Genomic DNA, 19,271 nt, shown 5'->3' with positions numbered 1-19,271 from the left:
ATGTTCCTTCTTTTTGCAATCGCTCTGTAAAATTCCTTGACTTCACTAAAATAAAAGATGAATGCCATTGTCAAAAATATTGTGTAATAATAAATAATATTTTTTTGCAAATGCAAATTACAAGCATACCTAGGGTGATAATAGGGCCACGGAGGAAATGGCTGGCAACAACTTCATATCAGTTAAATTAATATTGATTCATTTTAATACTACGTTTTATAATAACTAATTTAAGTAGTCTGCATAAATTATATAAAGTAAAATAATTACTCCGGCATTAATTAATTCAACGTAATATTTTTAGGAAAAAAGGTCCGGTAATAAAAATAAAGGTAAAATGGTGAATCTGATTAAATAGGCTAATTAATGATGACATTATTTGATATTAACACACTTAATGTATTTAATTGGTCTACTTTAATGTCAACTAATTTTAATCAAATTTTTACAATGGCTTGTCTACCAAAAGTCCAAGGTTAAAGGCTAATGTTAGCTATCAAAATATTTTCTGGGAAAAAAGGCGAAAAAACATACATTAACGGCTCAAATTTTGTTACAAACTACTTTACAAATATTAAATGGACTATTCATATGTTGGTGTATCGATGAGCTATAAAGTAGTTTGATTAAAAAAGAAACCGAATGAGGTATGATTCGCTAAATAAAATTGACGATACTCACGTTTCGGCTTAAGTTCTTCACATGTTTATCCGATCTAATTTGATAGGAGGCGCTGTCTCGAAAAACGAGGGGTCTGAGAATGCGGGACTCTGGGTGCGGGACTGTAGATGCAGCAGGCTCCGAGTCTGCAGCTTCATACTACTCGTCTTTGGCGAGAGGACAGAAATGTTTGATTGCATATTTTAAAGTAAATCTATGATTTTGTCAGGATCTGGACCAGCGGATAAAGTTGGAATCTACTAGTTAATTGACTCAGATCAGCTCTCAGCTGAAGGGTAAGACAGATAAAACGTCTGGTGTTGAACTGAAAGTTACATGGCCGAAATACTAACACAAATAAAGGAACAAAATATATTACTAGACTTCTTGAATGGTTTGTTTATGAGTAAAGAAGACATTTGAATCCTTTGATTTAGCGTGATCTTTGTCATTTTGTTCACAATTAAACAATGATTTCGAATCGTTATTGTGTTGGTATTTGCAGATTCAAGCAGCATATATACAGCCCCTCCTTGTGGACATGAAGTATATCTGCATTAATAATTGATGACACCAGCAGGATTAAAGGAGACGGAAGGAATTTTGAGAAATCAATCATCAAAAAGGAAGAGGAGCGCCTGGATAGAGAGCCGTGGTTGTCCTGACATTCCATCCTACCCGTCTTACTGCGCATGCGCACATCAATATTGCGTCATTTTTGTCACACTGAACAACACGCCCATAATATTTACTACTTGCGTGAGAACTTCTTCATAAGGTAAGTTTTTGACTATTTATCTTAATTTTTATTATACCAAGATATATAGCGGTAATGAGAACTGTTTACGGTCAAATTCATACTAGCAGCAGTGATCATCTTAGCATTTTTCATGAAAAAGTTAGGCTGTGGACGGGGCATATGATTTGATTGTTTGGTGTAAAATTTAAACACACACAATTATGCCAAAATGTCCATTTTGTCGAGTATCCCCATAAGATCAATCTTAAATTAATTAAATAAAGTATCAAATGAATGTAAAGAGTGTGAGGCGTGTGAGATCTGCGTCTCTGTCAGCAGCGGCAGGTCTTAAAGTGACAGCAGTTTTCATTCATAAAATATATATATAAAATATACTCTATGTTGTTTCTGCATTCATTTGGAGATCAACTGTGAAATTATGACATTATAAAATATATTAAATTGAACTTTGTGACAAAATGTGATTAATCTATTTTTTTTTTTTTCATTGATTTACAGCACTATATATATCTATTTGTACTTTTTTTTTCTTGCATTTTTTGACAGCTATGGAAGGTAAGTGGGAAGCACTGTATAATCTTCTGTCAGTGGGATCGTACCCATCAGGAGTCCAAAAGGCAGAACATTCGAAGATATGCACTTAAATTCAACCTAAAGGGTAGTTATTTTAACTTTAAATTTAAATTATTTTTATTTTATCATTCATTTGTTGCCATCTTGATCTTTCTTTTTCAACAATGCCAAGTGTCCTTTTAGTCTAAGCCTTTCACTCCTTTTTCTCTTTAATGTAGATGGAGAGCTTTTATATGGAAGTAAAAGAGTGATCAAAACCTAAGAAGAAGCCAGGATGCTCTTTGAAGAATTCCATTCCTCTCCCATTGGTGGGCACACAGGGATTGGTAAAACACGTGCTGCCATCTGTGCCTGATTTTACTGTCATGGCATTCCAGTTGACATTGAAAATTGGGTATGTGTTTTTATTTTATATAGTTATATAAATATTTTAGTTTATATATATATGCATATGTCAGCTCACAAATATATATATACTTTTTATACAACAATTTCTGAAAGGTATTGGGATGTGATCAATGTCAAAAAGTTGGAAAGCCTTTGACTGCTGTGCAGTGCTTACAGTGCATCAAGGTAAATAAGTGCAGTAACATACAGTTATACATACTAAATATTTTTCTGTGTAAAAATATTTAAGACTATTATATAAAAGGAAAAAGAGCTTAATGTATTTGTTGTGAATATGAAAACTGATATATTAAAGTGCATGAAAACTACTATATTGCTTTTACAAGCTGTCACATTTAACACCGATCTTGACACTGTATTCACCCATATACTAGCTTTTTTGGCTTACTCTCACTAGTTCTGCCCACTCATTTCTTACTTGGCCCCTCCAGATGCTTTATTTTTTATTTTATTTTTACATGGTGTACACAGTAATGATTTTCACGACCTTTTAAGAAGAGTTGCTTTTCACTTTATGTAGGTTAGGTTACCAAACAGACGATCTCATTGCTTAAGTAACACACAAACTATCTAAAGTTGAAAAAAGGCTCTTTTTTTTTGTATTTTGGAAGCTATTGAAAGCTAAATGCTTGCTGCAACATTCATGGGGTAAGTAAATACAAGTCTAAATTCAATTTCAAGGAAATTGAATATATTTATCATTTTCTTGTTCATTTTCCAGATTTTATGTATTATTTAGTGTCTGATATATTCATGGTGCATGTACGATGAACCTTAGCAAATCACTATTGTAAGAAAAAATGATGTGGAAGTAGAAACTCAAAAATGAAGTTTATTACAGCATAGCAGTGGCAAGGTACATAAAGCACCTTGGGTTCACCGGCGTCAGAATGAACCCAGAACATCCAAATCTTAAATCTTTTATCCTGTTACAGTTTACAACTCTTAATGTTAATTAAGTTGCCCTTGTTGTAACAGCTGTGGTCTGTATGTTAATGAAGTTGAGACACCCCACTGTCTGAGAAGGTTCTCTCTGTCCCATTCTACAATTGACTACCATTTGCTCAGGATGTGAATGTGATCAACCCAAATGGTCAAGAAACAATATAACTTGACTGCCTTAATCTCTATGATAATTAAGCCATTTTGGGGATGAGCTCATTCTAAAATATATTTAGGAGTGGAATCTGGGTCGAGGCAGACTACAATTTCTTACACTGTATTTCATATATAAATGTTGTATCTGGATATTTTTTTCTCAAAACCTGAATATAGTGCAATACTGCTCTATAAGTAAAACATGATATGAGTTTTCAACTTTTCAGGATTTGTGACTGGATCCTGCATATCTCCATCTCTTTTAGACGAGCGTGGGATGTCCAGTTTCATCTCTGTCAGGAATAAAAAAAAAAAAGTCAAAATGAACACAAGGTATCAGTATAAATCAAATGTAACTGCATTCATTAATCCATTAGTATACGGTTTTAGATTTCTGAAAAGTGATTTGTTTTGTATGTTAAAGCTTGAAGTATTACAAATAAGAGTTAGTTATATACATAATCCATGTTTTTTTTCCCCCCATGTAAACTCTTAGAGCGCTCCCTGGCTAATGCAGAGAATGCAGCTAGAGCGGACCCTGCATGCACTGGACGCACAGTATCAGCGGGAGCTGGCCGGGGTACAGGGTGCACAGCAAGTGTTGAGAAGATCCCTGGACCACCTCGGCAGCCGAAGTGCTGTCAACAGACCTTTGGCCCTGCCTTCAACCTCCCCTTCCTCCTCAAACCAACCCAAGCGGGCACCCTTGCAGTCCTGCTACCCAAACCACATTGTGTGCTCGAGCTACATTAATCTGGACATTTACTGAACAACAAACTGCATTTTGTAACCCAGGAGCGCATTTTTACTGAATATTTTAAATAAATCTGTGGCCCATTTATATTAGTACTCAATGGAATCGGAAGGTTGGATACTAGTTTTATGGTTTGAAGCAGATATTATCCTAAAGAGTTTCATGTTATTGAATCCTATTGAATCCTGGGAAATGTACTGACCTGTCACAGCTACAGATTCAGTGGCTCCGACCACTTGCATGAGTTTGACCTGTCACCTGCCTGTAGAGCCTGTGAAATACACATTTAGCAAAGCATTATTTTCCAAATGCAAGCTTTTTTTTTCATGTCACACAAAATAGCAGATGTATTTCACAACAAAATGTTCATAAGAAAATAAAGTTGCTATACAACTATAAAATGTGTCATTTTTAAAAGAGTTGCATTGTGATGTTGCATAAATCGCTAAAAAATTTTCCATTGTCAGTTTAATAATTACAAGTTTTTACATGGTGTACACAGTAATGATTTTCATGACCTTTTCTCTGTCATACTATAACAAACAAAATAAAAAATCATACATCTCAAAGTTGTGTTAATGGTCATTCATATTAATTAATTAGATACATATTTTAGTTGCCTGTGGTATGACTATGATTTTTTTTTTATTATTAGAATAATAATAAAATAACTTTTCACTTAGTGCGATAACATAACTCTGGAACAATGTTCCACTTGTCATGACAAATACAGAGCACTGGGTGTCTCTCTCGTCCTGATATGAGGCTCAAGTTGAGATGAGCATTGATGAAGTCAGTAGGACCCTCCAGCAGTGGATAATGCTTTTAGCTTCAATTCTGTCAATAAATACAAAAAAGCACCATATATATACACACACACACACACACACACACACACACACACACACACACACACACAGTTATTGTGCTAGGAATTATTAATTTAAGTTCTTAAAACTGACCATGCTTGAAAACTAGTTTATTAGTATTACATTACCAAAAAAAAAAAAAAAAGAACCTCTGTGGTTCAGAGGCTACCTTTTTGCTTTTCCGACATTAAAGTCTGAATTCAAATGCCACATTTCCTAATGTTTCCATGTAACAAAAATAACCCCTTCAAGCTCAGTGGAGTGAAACAAAAACTTGATGATGTGTTGTTTAAACAAAAGTCTTAGAAGAACAAAACTACAACAGAGACCTGGTCAAATCCCACAGATGGAGTAATCGTTCCCCTTTCTTGACAAAAATAATTCACACATGATTCAAAAACAAGCCATGCCTCATCAGAACTTCTGTGGTGCAGAGGATAATTATTTGCCTTCAAGCATGAGAGTCTTGGTTCAAATCCCAAACTGGTGACTTTTCCATAAAATAAAACAAAACTCTTCATAATAACCCATCCATAACACCTTTTCAACTCAACAGGCTCAGTAGATAAAGTGTTGGTTTTTAATCAAGGCCTGAGTTCAAATCCCACTATTACTTAGTTTATTAGTTTTTTTGCCATTATTATATTAATCAAAGTAGCCAAAAATCAACTCTTATTGTGAAATCCACAGTGGTGCAAGTGGCTAAACACACGTTCTGTGATGGTAATGGTGCACTGAAGTCAGGGATCAAATCCCATCTCAGTTTGCTGTCCCCACAATTTAAATTTAAATTAAATTGTTATCGATTGTTGTTATATTTAACAAAGGGCCGCAGACACCAACACTGAGTGTGGAAGCCACAGTGGTGCAACTGGCTAAACACATGTTAGTTGTGGACAAGGTTGTGCTGGAGGCATGAGTTCAAACCCCAGGCCTGCTGACTTTTTTCCTTCAAATAAAACAAAACTCTCAATAAAAACCCATCCATAACACCCTTCAAACCAACCAACAGACTCAGTGGCTCAGTTGATAAAGCGTTGGGCATTAATCAAGGAGACCAGAGTTCAAATCCCATTCTTGCTTATGTTAAATTGTTGTGATTATATCACACAAAGTTGCTAAAAATCAATTCTCAATGTGAAAGCCACAGTGGTGCAAGTGGCTAAACACATGTTCTAGGCTGATAGGTTATGCTGGAGGCATGAGTTCAAACCCCAGACCTGCTGACTTTTTCCATCAAATAAAACAAAACTCTCAATAAAAACCCATCCAAAACACTCTTCTACTCAATAGATTTGGTGGCTCAGTTGATAAAGCGTTGGGGTTTAATCAAGGAGACCAGAGTTCAAATCCCTTTCTTGCTTATGTTGAATTGTTGTGATTATATCAAACAAAGTAGCCAAAACACCAACTCTCAGCGTGAAAGCCACAGTGGTGCAAGTGGCTAAACACACATTCGGTGATGGTAATGGTGCGCTGAAGTTAAGGTTCAAGTCCCACCCCAGTTTGTTGTCCCACAATTTAAATTAAACTGTTATCGAGAGTTGTTATATCAAACAAAATGGCCAAAACACCAGCTCTCAGTGTGAAAGCCACGGTGGTGCAAGTGGCTAAACACACGTTAGTTGTGGACAAGGTTGCGCTGGAGGCTTGGGTTCAATCCCACCTCAGCATGACTTATTGTAAAATCACAGGCCTCATCCAGGTGAAATACAAGTTCCAGCACATGTCTCAGCAAGAGATCTGTGGCTCACAGGTAAGAGCGCTGCCTCATGGTTTCAGAGGTTGCTGGTTCAATCCCAGCCAGATCTCCGCGATACGAGTGAATGGTGTATGTGTGAAGGGGCGGGGATGATTCGGATCCCCCCCCGAACCCCGTCACAATGTCCAGCAGGGGTTATGCTTCTTGATACAATGAAAAAAAAAATTAGCTGTCTAAAAATTTTGGCCTGCCGTCCCTTCCCCACCTATTTAGGTTCCCATCCTTTGCTTTTTAAAGGGGTGACCCTCCAAAAAGAAAATGATGCTAACCTACATGTTTAGCGCCAAACAACAACATTCACACGTTACAAGTCTTACCTGTCCATCAGCAGAAGTCCATCATTACAGTGAATGTCTGTGTCCACACGTCCCAGAGCTCTGCTTCTGATGACTGGACGCTCCAAACACATCCATTATTCTGTAGAGGAAACATACACACAAACATTACTACATACTGAATAACTAAAACATCACAATTTAATGTCTAAACAATAGTTAAATGTTATTGGTTACATAAATTTAACTCCTAAAGCTGTCAGTGTAAAAAAAAAAAAATACATAATATGAATGCTGAATCAATAATAATATTTTGGTTCAATCTCCTGTTCTTTTAATTAAGTCACTATCTTACAGGCCAGAACTACAGGGACATAAGAAATAGAAACAAACACCCTCCTTCAGTTGTGAGTGCTGACCAAAAAAGTTCAATGTGATTTTTACATTATTTGGAACTTTGAAGGTCAAGATTCGGTTTAATTCACCATAAACAACTAATAAAGAAAAATAAGATCACAAATCTAAGTGTTAACAGGTCATAGTTAGTTATTTTTTAATAGCTAAATTATAGATTATTACCTATGGTAAACAAGATTCTTACTGCATAATATGAATATCAGAGGGCGATTCATTCAAAGATTGTAAAGGCAATGCAAAACAACTGATTCATTCGTTATTTTAAAAGTCTGACAGTGAGTTCATCAAGAGAGCAGAACGTAAACAAAGTCTGTGATAAACCTTCATAACTGTCAAATAACAAGACTTAACGTTTAAGACCACAACAAAATGAACGTTTAGTGCGTTCTAGTTCATGTTCGTTCATTTTAGTCACAATAAATGCAACATTCAATCATCAAAATATGAATCTAATAAACTGACATGAGCCATGCTTTGAAATATCAGAAGAAAGCAACAACACATAACTAATTAAAAACGTAAATAATGACTTAAGAGCACAGAATAATGACTTAAAGTCTTAATAAGAAGATAATGCAAGAGAAAAGCACTTTATCTGTAGAGTTTACTTACATGACAGTTGAGTCGCTCGCGTGACATCTTTGCTTCCTGAACTTTATCGCAGCGTGTGTCGGATTTGTTTGTTTATGGGCTGAAATATGTGTCGTTGAGTTACATTAAAATACTGTCATCTGCAGTTTATATAGTTTAAACGGTCTGCACGTGTTGTGGTCACTGTAACAAGCGTCATGTTGTCAAGCATCAGAAGCTGTCAGACTGAACCTGAAACTCGTTGACGCCGCCTAGAGGAGCGGATGCAAAACTGCACTTCAGTTTGAAAGGACATGCTCGAGGTGGCGGCCAGTTGTAGGTGAGGCTGAAATATCCATTTTCAAATATTTTCCGAAAAATTAATGCTTTTGTCTCGGTCTCGACCAGCAGAGCACCATGGATCTACCAGTTTTATAAAATGAACCAGATCAGCTCTCAACTGATGGGGTAAAAAGATGAAATGTGTTGAACTCAAAGGCACGTGCTCAAAGTGTAAACACATAAAATACGGTTTGATTTTCTTCTGTTTGTAAGTTTTTTGTTTGTTTGTTTAAAGTAGCTGTTTGTCTGTCTATAGTTATTTATAATGATATGCATCATGTTTGTTCACAGTTAAACAATGCCCTCGTGTTGTTGTGTCAGTTCAAGTAGGTTTGAGAAGTTTTTACAATAAAGCATGATTGGGAATTTGAAACATAGGACAGATCAAGACTTATCAAATTACTTATCAAAATGACTGTCTAAATCTATAAACCAATGCAATTGCTAATATTATGACTAAAATGTTGTGTATAATAGTGGATATTTACTGATTAAACAGGCACAGGTATGAGATCAGATCAGAATAGTGTGTCAGCTGCTCCCCCTTGTGGACAATAAGTGTGTCTGCAATAATATGAAAACAGCAGATGCAGGAGGACATGGGTTTTAAACACCTGCACATGGTAAAAGCTCTATGTCGCTTTCACGTCGTGTAGTAGAGAAATCATTTAATTGGGAATGTACCTAAATTTCCCCCCTAAGGGTAAAAATTCACGGACATGTGTACATTTACACACAGCAGATAAATTAGTAATACATCAGTTAGTTCCGAAGTCGATATTCAGTCCAACAGCATTGGGACTTTTGTGTCTGAGTTCCAGACAGACTGTCAGATTACTGGTGGAGATTTTGCATCGACTCTTTCTGCAGGTTACATCGAGCCACCAGTAGTTGGCGATAAAGTGACATTCATTCAGTAACGAAACAAGTGAGTGACTCAAGAATCATTCATTCAACTGATTTGTTCAAAACATGATTCATTTAGCCATTGCAGGCAGAGAATGTGTCTCTATGAGCCAGAGCTGATTTTAGACAGCATTTAAACACAGTTAAGTGAAGTATAATATCGGTCAATGCAAATTATTGCAGAAATGTTTGGCCATGGAGACAAGTAATCTGCAAACAGGTCATGATGAATGATACGTTTTGTCCTACATTTTGTTTTTACTGACTAAATACAGCATTTATGGGATCATGCACTTTCAAATCAATGCAACATCTGGTAAATAACCTCCTGATTTTTTTTTCTTATTAGATGACTTCTGTTGGAGTAGATCTACAGTGATGACTGTTTGTAGTGCTCAACTCCAGTCCTGGGAACCACAGTGCTGCACATTCTGTTTGTCTCTCTTATTTAATAGCAGTTTTAGTTCATGCAGCTATGACAAAATTATGCAGTGCTGGACCAGGATAAAGAAATACAGGTTTGCATGAGAACTGAATCATGGGAGGAGGATGAGTGTGTCATCTCTGGGTGGAGGAATGTGGTTCTCTCCATATCCTCACTGATGAAGCCTTGCTTGTACTCACAACCTACCTCATGAAGTTGATTATTGGCCTGTCCCAATGCACACACTTGCAGTCTTGGCCACTTGACAGGAAGTTAAATGCACAAGACTGTCCCGGGTCTGATAAATGGCAAAACTCATTGCCCTTAACGGACACTAAATCCACATTATCTCTAATACCACATCAGAGCGATATTTAAAGCGTATCCCATCATTCATCATGTTTTTGAACTCAAATGACCCAAAATCAGAAGATAAATCGGTAGTTAAACTTAAAGTGCACATTTTGTTGGTGTTTTTTTAAATGTCTGCAACTTCTTTATAATACTAGAAGCATCACAATTACTAAATGTGTTGTCTGTTACATAGGGACGACTGAACAGACATTTAAAAGTTTATTTTAAAAAGTGCTAAGTATTGCAAATGTAAAAACTTTACTTCATTTTACACCACTATGATGTAAGTGTGCCCCATTGAATAATCAACAATTCCACACACACACACGATCTTCACGAACACTTAACACTTGGGCCAAATACAGGAAATACATCCTGTAAGTAAATACATCAGACTCAAGTGTTGGTATTGGGACAGGCCCAGGCCCTAAACTGAGGTTTATTTGCCCAAACAGCATGTGGGAAAACAAGACGTTCTTACCGCTCACAGTTTAGAATGTGTCGGGTGATTGTCCATGACCTCTTCTAACCCGGAGCGTAGGAGAATGTCTTTTTCTGTCTGTTCGAGAACACAAAAAAGGTAGTGGGTATAATTCTTCGTTTTAAATAATTAAGTTGATGACACCTGTTGGTCAAAATGGGGTAAATGTAATAAGAATGCAGTGCAAACATGTATTGACACCTTTTACAAACTGATTGCAGATGTTTCCATTGTTATTAAATAAATGTACAAATCATTAAATCCCATTAAATATGAAGTGTGAAGTGTTTTATTAATTTGTAAGTTTTTTTGTGTATTTTTCAGAGGGCTTGGTTAATCAGGCCAGTAAGATACAATTAACTTTCACACTCTTTTCTACACACGTTTGTCATTAAAACTGAAACTAACCTATAAAAGTGACCTGAGATCAGTTAAAACTCTATATTAGCTGCTGGTTCATAGGTTTACCAGGTTAACGCCACCTAGTGGTAAAACAAATGTTTCTAAACAGTATGAAGTGACGAAGCATTGTTTTACAGCAATCAAATGCCAGTTTGACATGTGCTCCGAACCACTGATTCAAACAAACGATTGGTAAAAGTTTTAAAGCTGCATGAAGCAGTGTTACATATAAGAGCTGTAGACTCACCGGTGTTAGAGTCCCGACATGTCTTGATCACACTCCCTTACTTTCCCATCTCTGCTCTGCTGTCCTATAAATAAAAAACATAAAAAAGTTGCTCAAATACAGTTGAAACAAATTGTTATCAATTGTTATATTCAACAAAGTGCCCCAGACACCAATTCTGAGTGTGAAAGCCATGATGGTGCAAGTGGCTAAACACATGTTAGTTGTGGACAAGGTTTCGCTGGAGATGAGGGTTCAAATCCCACCTTAGCATGTAGGGCTGATGTTGTTCTATTTTATTGTAAAATCACAGGCAAAAATAAAAGTTTTTGAGTCACATGTCTCAGCAAGAGATCTGTGGCTCACAGGAAAGAGCGCTGCCTCATGGTTTCAGAGGTTGCTGGTTCAATCCTAAACAGATCTCTGCAATATGAGTATGTGCAAGTGGTTATGTTGTTTAAACAGAAGAACAACAGAGACCTGTTCAAATCCCGCATATGCAATAATCGTTTACCTTTCTTAACAATACAAATTCACACATGACCCAAAAACAAACCATGCCTCATCAGAACTTCTGTGGTGCAGAGGATAATCATTTGCCTTCAAGCATGAGAGTCTTGGTTCAAATCACACAACTGTTGACTTTTTTTCCTTCAAATAAAACAAAGCTATTAATAAAAACCCATCCATAACACCCTTCAACTCAACAGACTCAGTGGCTCAGTTGATAAAGTGTTGGGGTTTAATCAAGGAAACCAGAGTTCAAATCCCATTCTTGCTTATGTTGAAATGTTGTGATTATATCAAACAAAGTGGCCAAAACACCAACTCTCAGTGTGAAAACCACAGTGGTGCAAGTGGTTAAACACACGTTCGGTGACGGTAATGGTGCGCTGAAGTTAAGGTTCAAGTCCCACCTCAGTTTGTTGTCCCACAATTTAAACTGTTATCGAGAGTTGTTATATCAAACAAAATGGCCAAAACACCAGCTCTCAGTGTGAAAGCCACGGTGGTGCAAGTGGCTAAACACACGTTAGTTGTGGACAAGGTTGCGCTGGAGGCATGGGTTCAATCCCACCTCAGCATGACTTATTGTAAAATCACAGGCCTCATCCAGGTGAAATACAAGTTCCAGCACATGTCTCAGCAAGAGATCTGTGGCTCACAGGTAAGAGCGCTGCCTCACGGTTTCAGAGGTTGCTGGTTCAATCCCAGCCAGATCTCCGCGATACGAGTGAATGGTGTATGTGTGAAGGGACGGGGATGTTTCGGGTCCCCCCCCGAACCCCGTCACAATGTCCAGCAGCGGTTATGCTTCTTGATACAATGAAAAAAATTTAGCTGTCTAAAAATTTCAGCCCGCCGTCCCTTCCCCACCATTTTAGGTTCCCATCATTTGCTTTTTAAAGGGGTGACCCTCCAAAAAGAAAATAATGCTAACCTACATGTTTAGCGCCAAACAACAACATTCACACGTTACAAGTCTTACCTGTCCATCAGCAGAAGTCCATCATTACAGTGAATGTCTGTCCACACGTCCCAGAGCTCTGCTTCTGATGACTGGACGTCCCAGAGCTCTGCTTCTGATGACTGGACGCTCCAAACACATCCATTATTCTGTAGAGGAAACATAAACACAAACATTACTACATACTGAATAACTAAAACATCACAATTTAATGTCTAAACAATAGTTAAATGTTATCGGTTACATAAATTAAAGTCTAAAGCTGTACAGAGTAAAAAAAATATAATACATAGTATGAATGCTGAATCAATAATAATATTTTGGTTCAATCTCCTGTTCTTTTAATTAAGTCACTGTCTTACAGGCCAGAACTACAGGAACATAAGAAATAGAAACAAACACCCTCCTTCAGTTGTGAGTGCTGACCAAAAAAGTTCAATGTTCAATGTGATTTTTACATTATTTGGAACTTTTAAGGTCACGATTCGGTTTAATTCACCATAAACAATTAATAAAGAAAAATAAGATCACAAATCTAAGTGTTAACGGGTCATAGTTAGTTATTTAATAGCTAAATTATAGATTATTACCTAAGGTAAGACTGCAACAACAGAAGAAAACAAGATTCTTACTTCATAATATGAATATCAGAGGGCGATTCATTCAAAGATTGTAAAGGCAATGCAAAACAACTGATTCATTCGTTATTCTAAAAGTCTGACAGTGAGTTCAACAAGAGAGCAGAATGTAAACAAAGTCTGTGATAAACCTTCATAACTGTCAAATAACAAGACTTAACGTTTAAGACCACAACAAAATGAACGTTTAGTGCGTTTTAGTTCATGTTCGTTCATTTTAGTCACAATAAATGCAACATTCAATCATCAAAATATGAATCTAAATAAACTGACATGAGCCCTGCTATGAAATATAAGAAGCAACAAATAAAAAACGTAAATAATGACTTAAGAGCACAGAATAATGACTTAAAGTCTTAATAAGAAGATAATGCAAGAGAAAAGCACTTTATCTGTAGAGTTTACTTACATTACAGTTGAGTCGCTCGCGTGACATCTTTGCTTCCTGAACTTTATCGCAGCGTGTGTCGGATTTGTTTGTTTATGGGCTGAAATGTGTGTCGTTGAGTGACATTAAAATACTGTCATCTGCAGTTTATATAGTTAAACGGTCTGCACGTGTTGTGGTCACTGTAACAAGCGTCATGTTGTCAAGCATCAGAAGCTGTCAGACTGAACCTGAAACTCGTTGACGCCGCCTAGAGGAGCGGATGGAAAACTGCACTTCAGTTTGAAAGGACATGCTCGAGGTGGCGGCCAGTTGTAGGTGAGGCTGAAATATCCATTTTCAAATATTTTCCGCAAAATCAATGCTTTTGTCTCGGTCTCGGCCAGCAGAGCAACATGGATCTACCAGTTTTATAAAATGAACCAGATCAGCTCTCAACTGATGGGGTAAAAAGATGAAATGTGTTGAACTCAAAGGCACGTGCTCAAAGTGTAAACACATAAAATACGGTTTGATTTTCTTCTGTTTGTAAGTTTTTTGTTTGTTTGTTTAAAGTAGCTGTTTGTCTGTCTATAGTTATTTATAATGATATGCATCATGTTTGTTCACAGTTAAACAATGCCCTCGTGTTGTTGTGTCAGTTCAAGTAGGTTTAAGAAGTTTTTATAATAAAGCATGATTGGGAATATGAAACATAGGACAGATCAAGACAAATCATTACTTATCAAAATGACTGTCTAAATCTATAAACCAATGATGTAGTTTCTGCAGGTTACATCGAGACGCCAGTAGTTTGCGATAAAGTGACATTCATTCAGTAACGAAACAAGTGAGTGACTCAAGATTCATTCATTCAACTGATTTGTTCAAAACATGATTCATTTATTTATTGCAGGCAGAGAATGTGTCTCTATGAGCCAGAGCTGATTTTAGACAGCATTTAAACACAGTTAAGTGAAGTATAATATCGGTCAATGCAAATTATTGCAGAAATGTTTGGCCTTGGAGACAAGTAATCTGCAAACAGGTCATGATCATGAATGATACATTTTGTCCTACATTTTGTTTTTACTGACTAAATTCAGCATTTATGGGATCATGCACTTTCAAATCAATGCAACATCTGGTAAATAACCTCCTGAATTTTTTTTTCTTATTAGATGACTTCTGTTGGAGTAGATCTACAGTGATGACTGTTTGTAGTGCTCAACTCCAGTCCTGGGAACCACAGTGCTGCACATTCTGTTTGTCTCTCTTATTTAATAGCAGTTTTAGTTCATGCAGCTCTGAAAACGTGTTGATGATTTGAATCAGATCAGATGTATTAAATAAAAGAGACAAAATTATGCAGTGCTGGACCAGGATAAAGAAATACAGGTTTGCATGAGAACTGAATCATGGGAGGAGGATGAGTGTGTCATCTCTGGGTGGAGGAATGTGGTTCTTCACCATATCCTCACTGATGAAGCCTTGCTTGTACTCACAACCTACCTCATGAAGTTGATTATTGGCCTGTCCCAATACACACACTTGCAGTCTTGGCCACTTGACAGGAAGTTAAATGCACAAGACTGTCCCGGGTCTGATAAATGGCAAAACTCATTGCCCTTAACGGACACTAAATCCACATTATCTCTAATACCACATCAGAGCGATATTTAAAGCGTATCCCATCATTCATCATGTTTTTGAACTCAAATGACCCAAAATCAGAAGATGTTGAGAAAAACTTTAGCATGCATGTTAAATTAATTAGATATTACATAAAATTTGCTTTGGTAGTTAAAGTGCACATTTTGTTGGTGTTTTTTTAAATGTCTGCAACTGCTTTATAATACTAGAAGCATCACAATTACTAAATGTGTTGTCTGTTACATAGGGACGACTGAACAGACATTTAAAAGTTTATTTTAAAAAGTGCTAAGTATTGCAAATGTAAAAACTTTACTTAATTTTACACCACTATGATGTAAGTGTGCCCCATTGAATAATCAACAATTCCACACACACACACGATCTTCACGAACACTTAACACTTGGGCCAAATACAGGAAATACATCAGACTCAAGTGTTGGTACTGGGACAGGCCCTATATTTAGCATGTCACCTTCTGATGATGTCTGTTTGAACTCAAGTCACCTAAACTGAGGTTTATTTGCCCAAACAGCATGTGGGAAAACAAGACGTTCTTACCGCTCACAGTTTAGAATGTGTCGGGTGATTGTCCTCTTCTAACCCGGAGCGTAGGAGAATGTCTTTTTCTGTCTGTTCGAGAACACAAAAAAGGTAGTGAGTGGGAAAGTGGGTATAATTCTTCGTTTTAAATAAAGTTGACGACACCTGTTGGTCAAAATGGTGTAGATGTAATAAGAATGCAGTGCAAACATGTATTGACACCTTTTACAAACTGATTGCAGATGTTTCCATTGTTATTAAATAAATGTACAAATCATTAAATCCCATTAAATATAAAGTGTGAAGTGTTTTATTCATTTGTAATTTTTTTGTGTATTTTTTAAGAGGGCTTGGTTAATCAGGCCAGTAAGATACAATTAACTTTCACACTCTTTTCTACACAAGTTTGTCATTAAAACTGAAACTAACCTATAAAAGTGACCTGAGATCAGTTAAACAGTATGAAGTGGTGAAGCATTGTTTTGCAGCAATCAAATGCCAGTTTGACATGTGCTCCGAACCACTGATTCAAACAAACGATTGGTAAAAGTTTCAAAGCTGCATGAAGCAGTGTTACATATAAGAGCTGTAGACTCACCGGTGTTAAAGTCCCGACATGTCTTGATCACACTCCCTTACTTTCCCATCTCTGCTCTGCTGTCCTATAAATAAAAAACATAAAAAAGCTGCTCAAATACAGTTGAAACAAATTGTTATCAATTGTTATATTCAACAAAGTACCCCAGACACCAATTCTGAGTGTGAAAGCCATGATGGTGCAAGTGGCTAAACACATGTTAGTTGTGGACAAGGTTTCGCTGGAGATGAGGGTTCAAATCCCACCTCAGCATGTAGGGCTGATGTTGTTCTGGTTTATTGTAAAATCACAGGCCTCATCCAGGTGAAATAAAAGTTTTTGAGTCACATGTCTCAGCAAGAGATCTGTGGCTCACAGGAAAGAGCGCTGCCTCATGGTTTCAGAGGTTGCTGGTTCAATCCTAAACAGATCTCTGCAATATGAGTGAATGGAGTATGTGCAAGTGGTTATGTTGTTTAAACAGAAGAACAACAGAGACCTGTTCAAATCCCGGAGATGCAATAATCGTTTACCTTTCTTAACAATACAAATTCACACATGACCCAAAAACAAACCATGCCTCATCAGAACTTCTGTGGTGCAGAGGATAATCATTTGCCTTCAAGCATGAGAGTCTTGGTTCAAATCACACAACTGTTGACTTTTTTTCCTTCAAATAAAACAAAGCTATTAATAAAAAACCATCCATAACACCCTTCAACTCAACAGACTCAGTGGCTCAGTTGATAAAGCGTTGGGGTTTAATCAAGAAGACCAGAGTTCAAATCCCATTCTAGCTTATGCTTATGTTAACTTGTTGTGGTTATATCAAACAAAGTGGCCAAAACACCAAATCTCAGCGTGAAAGCCACAGTGGTGCAAGTGGCTAAACACACGTTCGGTGATGGTAATGGTGCGCTAAAGTTAAGGTTCAAGTCCCACCTCAGTTTGTTGTCCCACAATTTAAATGAAACTATTATCGAGAGTTGTTATATCAAACAAAATGGCCAAAACACCAGCTCTCAGAGTGAAAGCCACGGTGGTGCAAGTGGCTAAACACACGTTAGTTGTGGACAAGGTTGCGCTGGAGGCATGGGTTCAATCCCCACCTCAGCATGACTTATTGTAAAATCACAGGCCTCATCCAGGTGAAATACAAGTTCCAGCACATGTCTCAGCAAGAGATCTGTGGCTCACAGGTAAGAGCGCTGCCTCACGGTTTCAGAGGTTGCTGGTTCAATCCCAGCCAGATCTCCGCGATACGAGTGAATGGTGTATGTGTGAAGGGACGGGGATGTTTCGGGTCCCCCCCCGAACCCCGTCACAATGTCCAGCAGCGGTTATGCTTCTTGATACAATGAAAAAAAATTAGCTGTCTAAAAATTTGGGCCCGCCGTCCCTTCCCCACCATTTTAGGTTCCCATCATTTGCTTTTTAAAGGGGTGACCCTCCAAAAAGAAAATAATGCTAACCTACATGTTTAGCACCAAACAACAACATTCACACGTTACAAGTCTTACCTGTCCATCAGCAGAAGTCCATCATTACAGTGAATGTCTGTCCACACGTCCCAGAGCTCTGCTTCTGATGACTGGACGTCCCAGAGCTCTGCTTCTGATGACTGGACGTCCCAGAGCTCTGCTTCTGATGACTGGACGCTCCAAACACATCCATTATTCTGTAGAGGAAACACAAACACAAACATTACTACATACTGAATAACTAAAACATCACAATTTAATGTCTAAACAATAGTTAAATGTTATCGGTTACATAAATTAAAGTCCAAAGCTGTACAGAGTAAAAAAATATAATACATATGAATGCTGAATCAATAATAATATTTTGGTTCAATCTCCTGTTCTTTTAATTAAGTCACTGTCTTACAGGCCAGGGCCCGGTTTCCCGATAACGCTCACTCTTAGCCTGCTAAGAAGACTCGAAAGATATATCTTACCAAATTTGTTTATTTTCCTAAGTGTGAGTTTCCAGGCGCTGTCCGTGGCGATGGTGCTGAATTGTTTAAAATCGATGGCTCGAGAATAAATTATTCTCTCGTGCAGGGGCTGTTTATGTGAAAAAGCGGTCATCTTTATAAAAGAAGCACTTCAGAAATAGTTGAAATTTCAATTTATTATGATTATTGGATATTATAAAAAATAATTCAAACTATAACAGGGTTCCTGCAGGTTTCAGTTAGTCAAATTTAAGACCTTTTTAAGACATTTTAAGACCATAAAGATTGAAATTTAAGACCTACACGACGCATTGCCAAAAAATATTCAAATCAAATAATTCATTTTATTTCAATGAATTCAGTAATTGAAAAAGCATTAACTTAATTTACAGATAAAACAATCACATTAGTAACCTTCCAGACCCAACAACGCGTGTCAGAGAAAAGAACAGAATCAGATATAATTTTTTTATAAAAAAATTGTACTTTGCATATTATAGGCCTATACTGTAAAAAACACATAATTAGTTGATTTTAGTTGATCATAGTTGATCATAACTAGAGATGAAATGGCATGAACATTTCATTTAATTATTATAGTGCCAAAAATTATCACTGTTATCACAGAATCCTGTTCAAAAAGTACTAATACAACACAATGAAATCAATTCACCAAGTTTTATGTCGAAAAACAGCAAATAACAAATAAAATTAGCATCAATACGCACTAACATAAACATTAAAATAATACGATTAAAAATGATAGCCAGATTTTAAAAGTGTCTT

General features: G+C 36.9%; 1 protein-coding gene across 1 annotated transcript; it reads left to right on the top strand.

Annotated features, from left to right (window-relative positions):
• The first annotated feature begins 683 nt into the window (after window positions 1-683).
• Window positions 684-7,194, top strand: LOC311289142 (uncharacterized protein). The gene is made up of 7 exons (XM_084406897.1): window positions 684-956; window positions 1,166-1,438; window positions 1,919-2,056; window positions 2,350-2,387; window positions 2,495-2,566; window positions 3,766-3,832; window positions 3,996-7,194. Exons 3-6 carry the CDS (start codon window positions 1,969-1,971, stop codon window positions 3,823-3,825), a joined length of 258 nt encoding a protein of 85 aa, XP_084263023.1. The 5' UTR covers window positions 684-956; window positions 1,166-1,438; window positions 1,919-1,968; the 3' UTR covers window positions 3,826-3,832; window positions 3,996-7,194.
• Window positions 7,195-19,271: the final 12,077 nt, after the last annotated feature.

Source organism: Rutilus rutilus, assembly GCF_951802725.1.
Source record: "Rutilus rutilus genome assembly, chromosome: 4".
NCBI classification, from domain to species: Eukaryota; Metazoa; Chordata; class Actinopteri; order Cypriniformes; family Leuciscidae; genus Rutilus; species Rutilus rutilus.
Note: the sequence above shows the minus strand (reverse complement) of the source record. Positions and strands in the feature narration are given on the sequence as shown.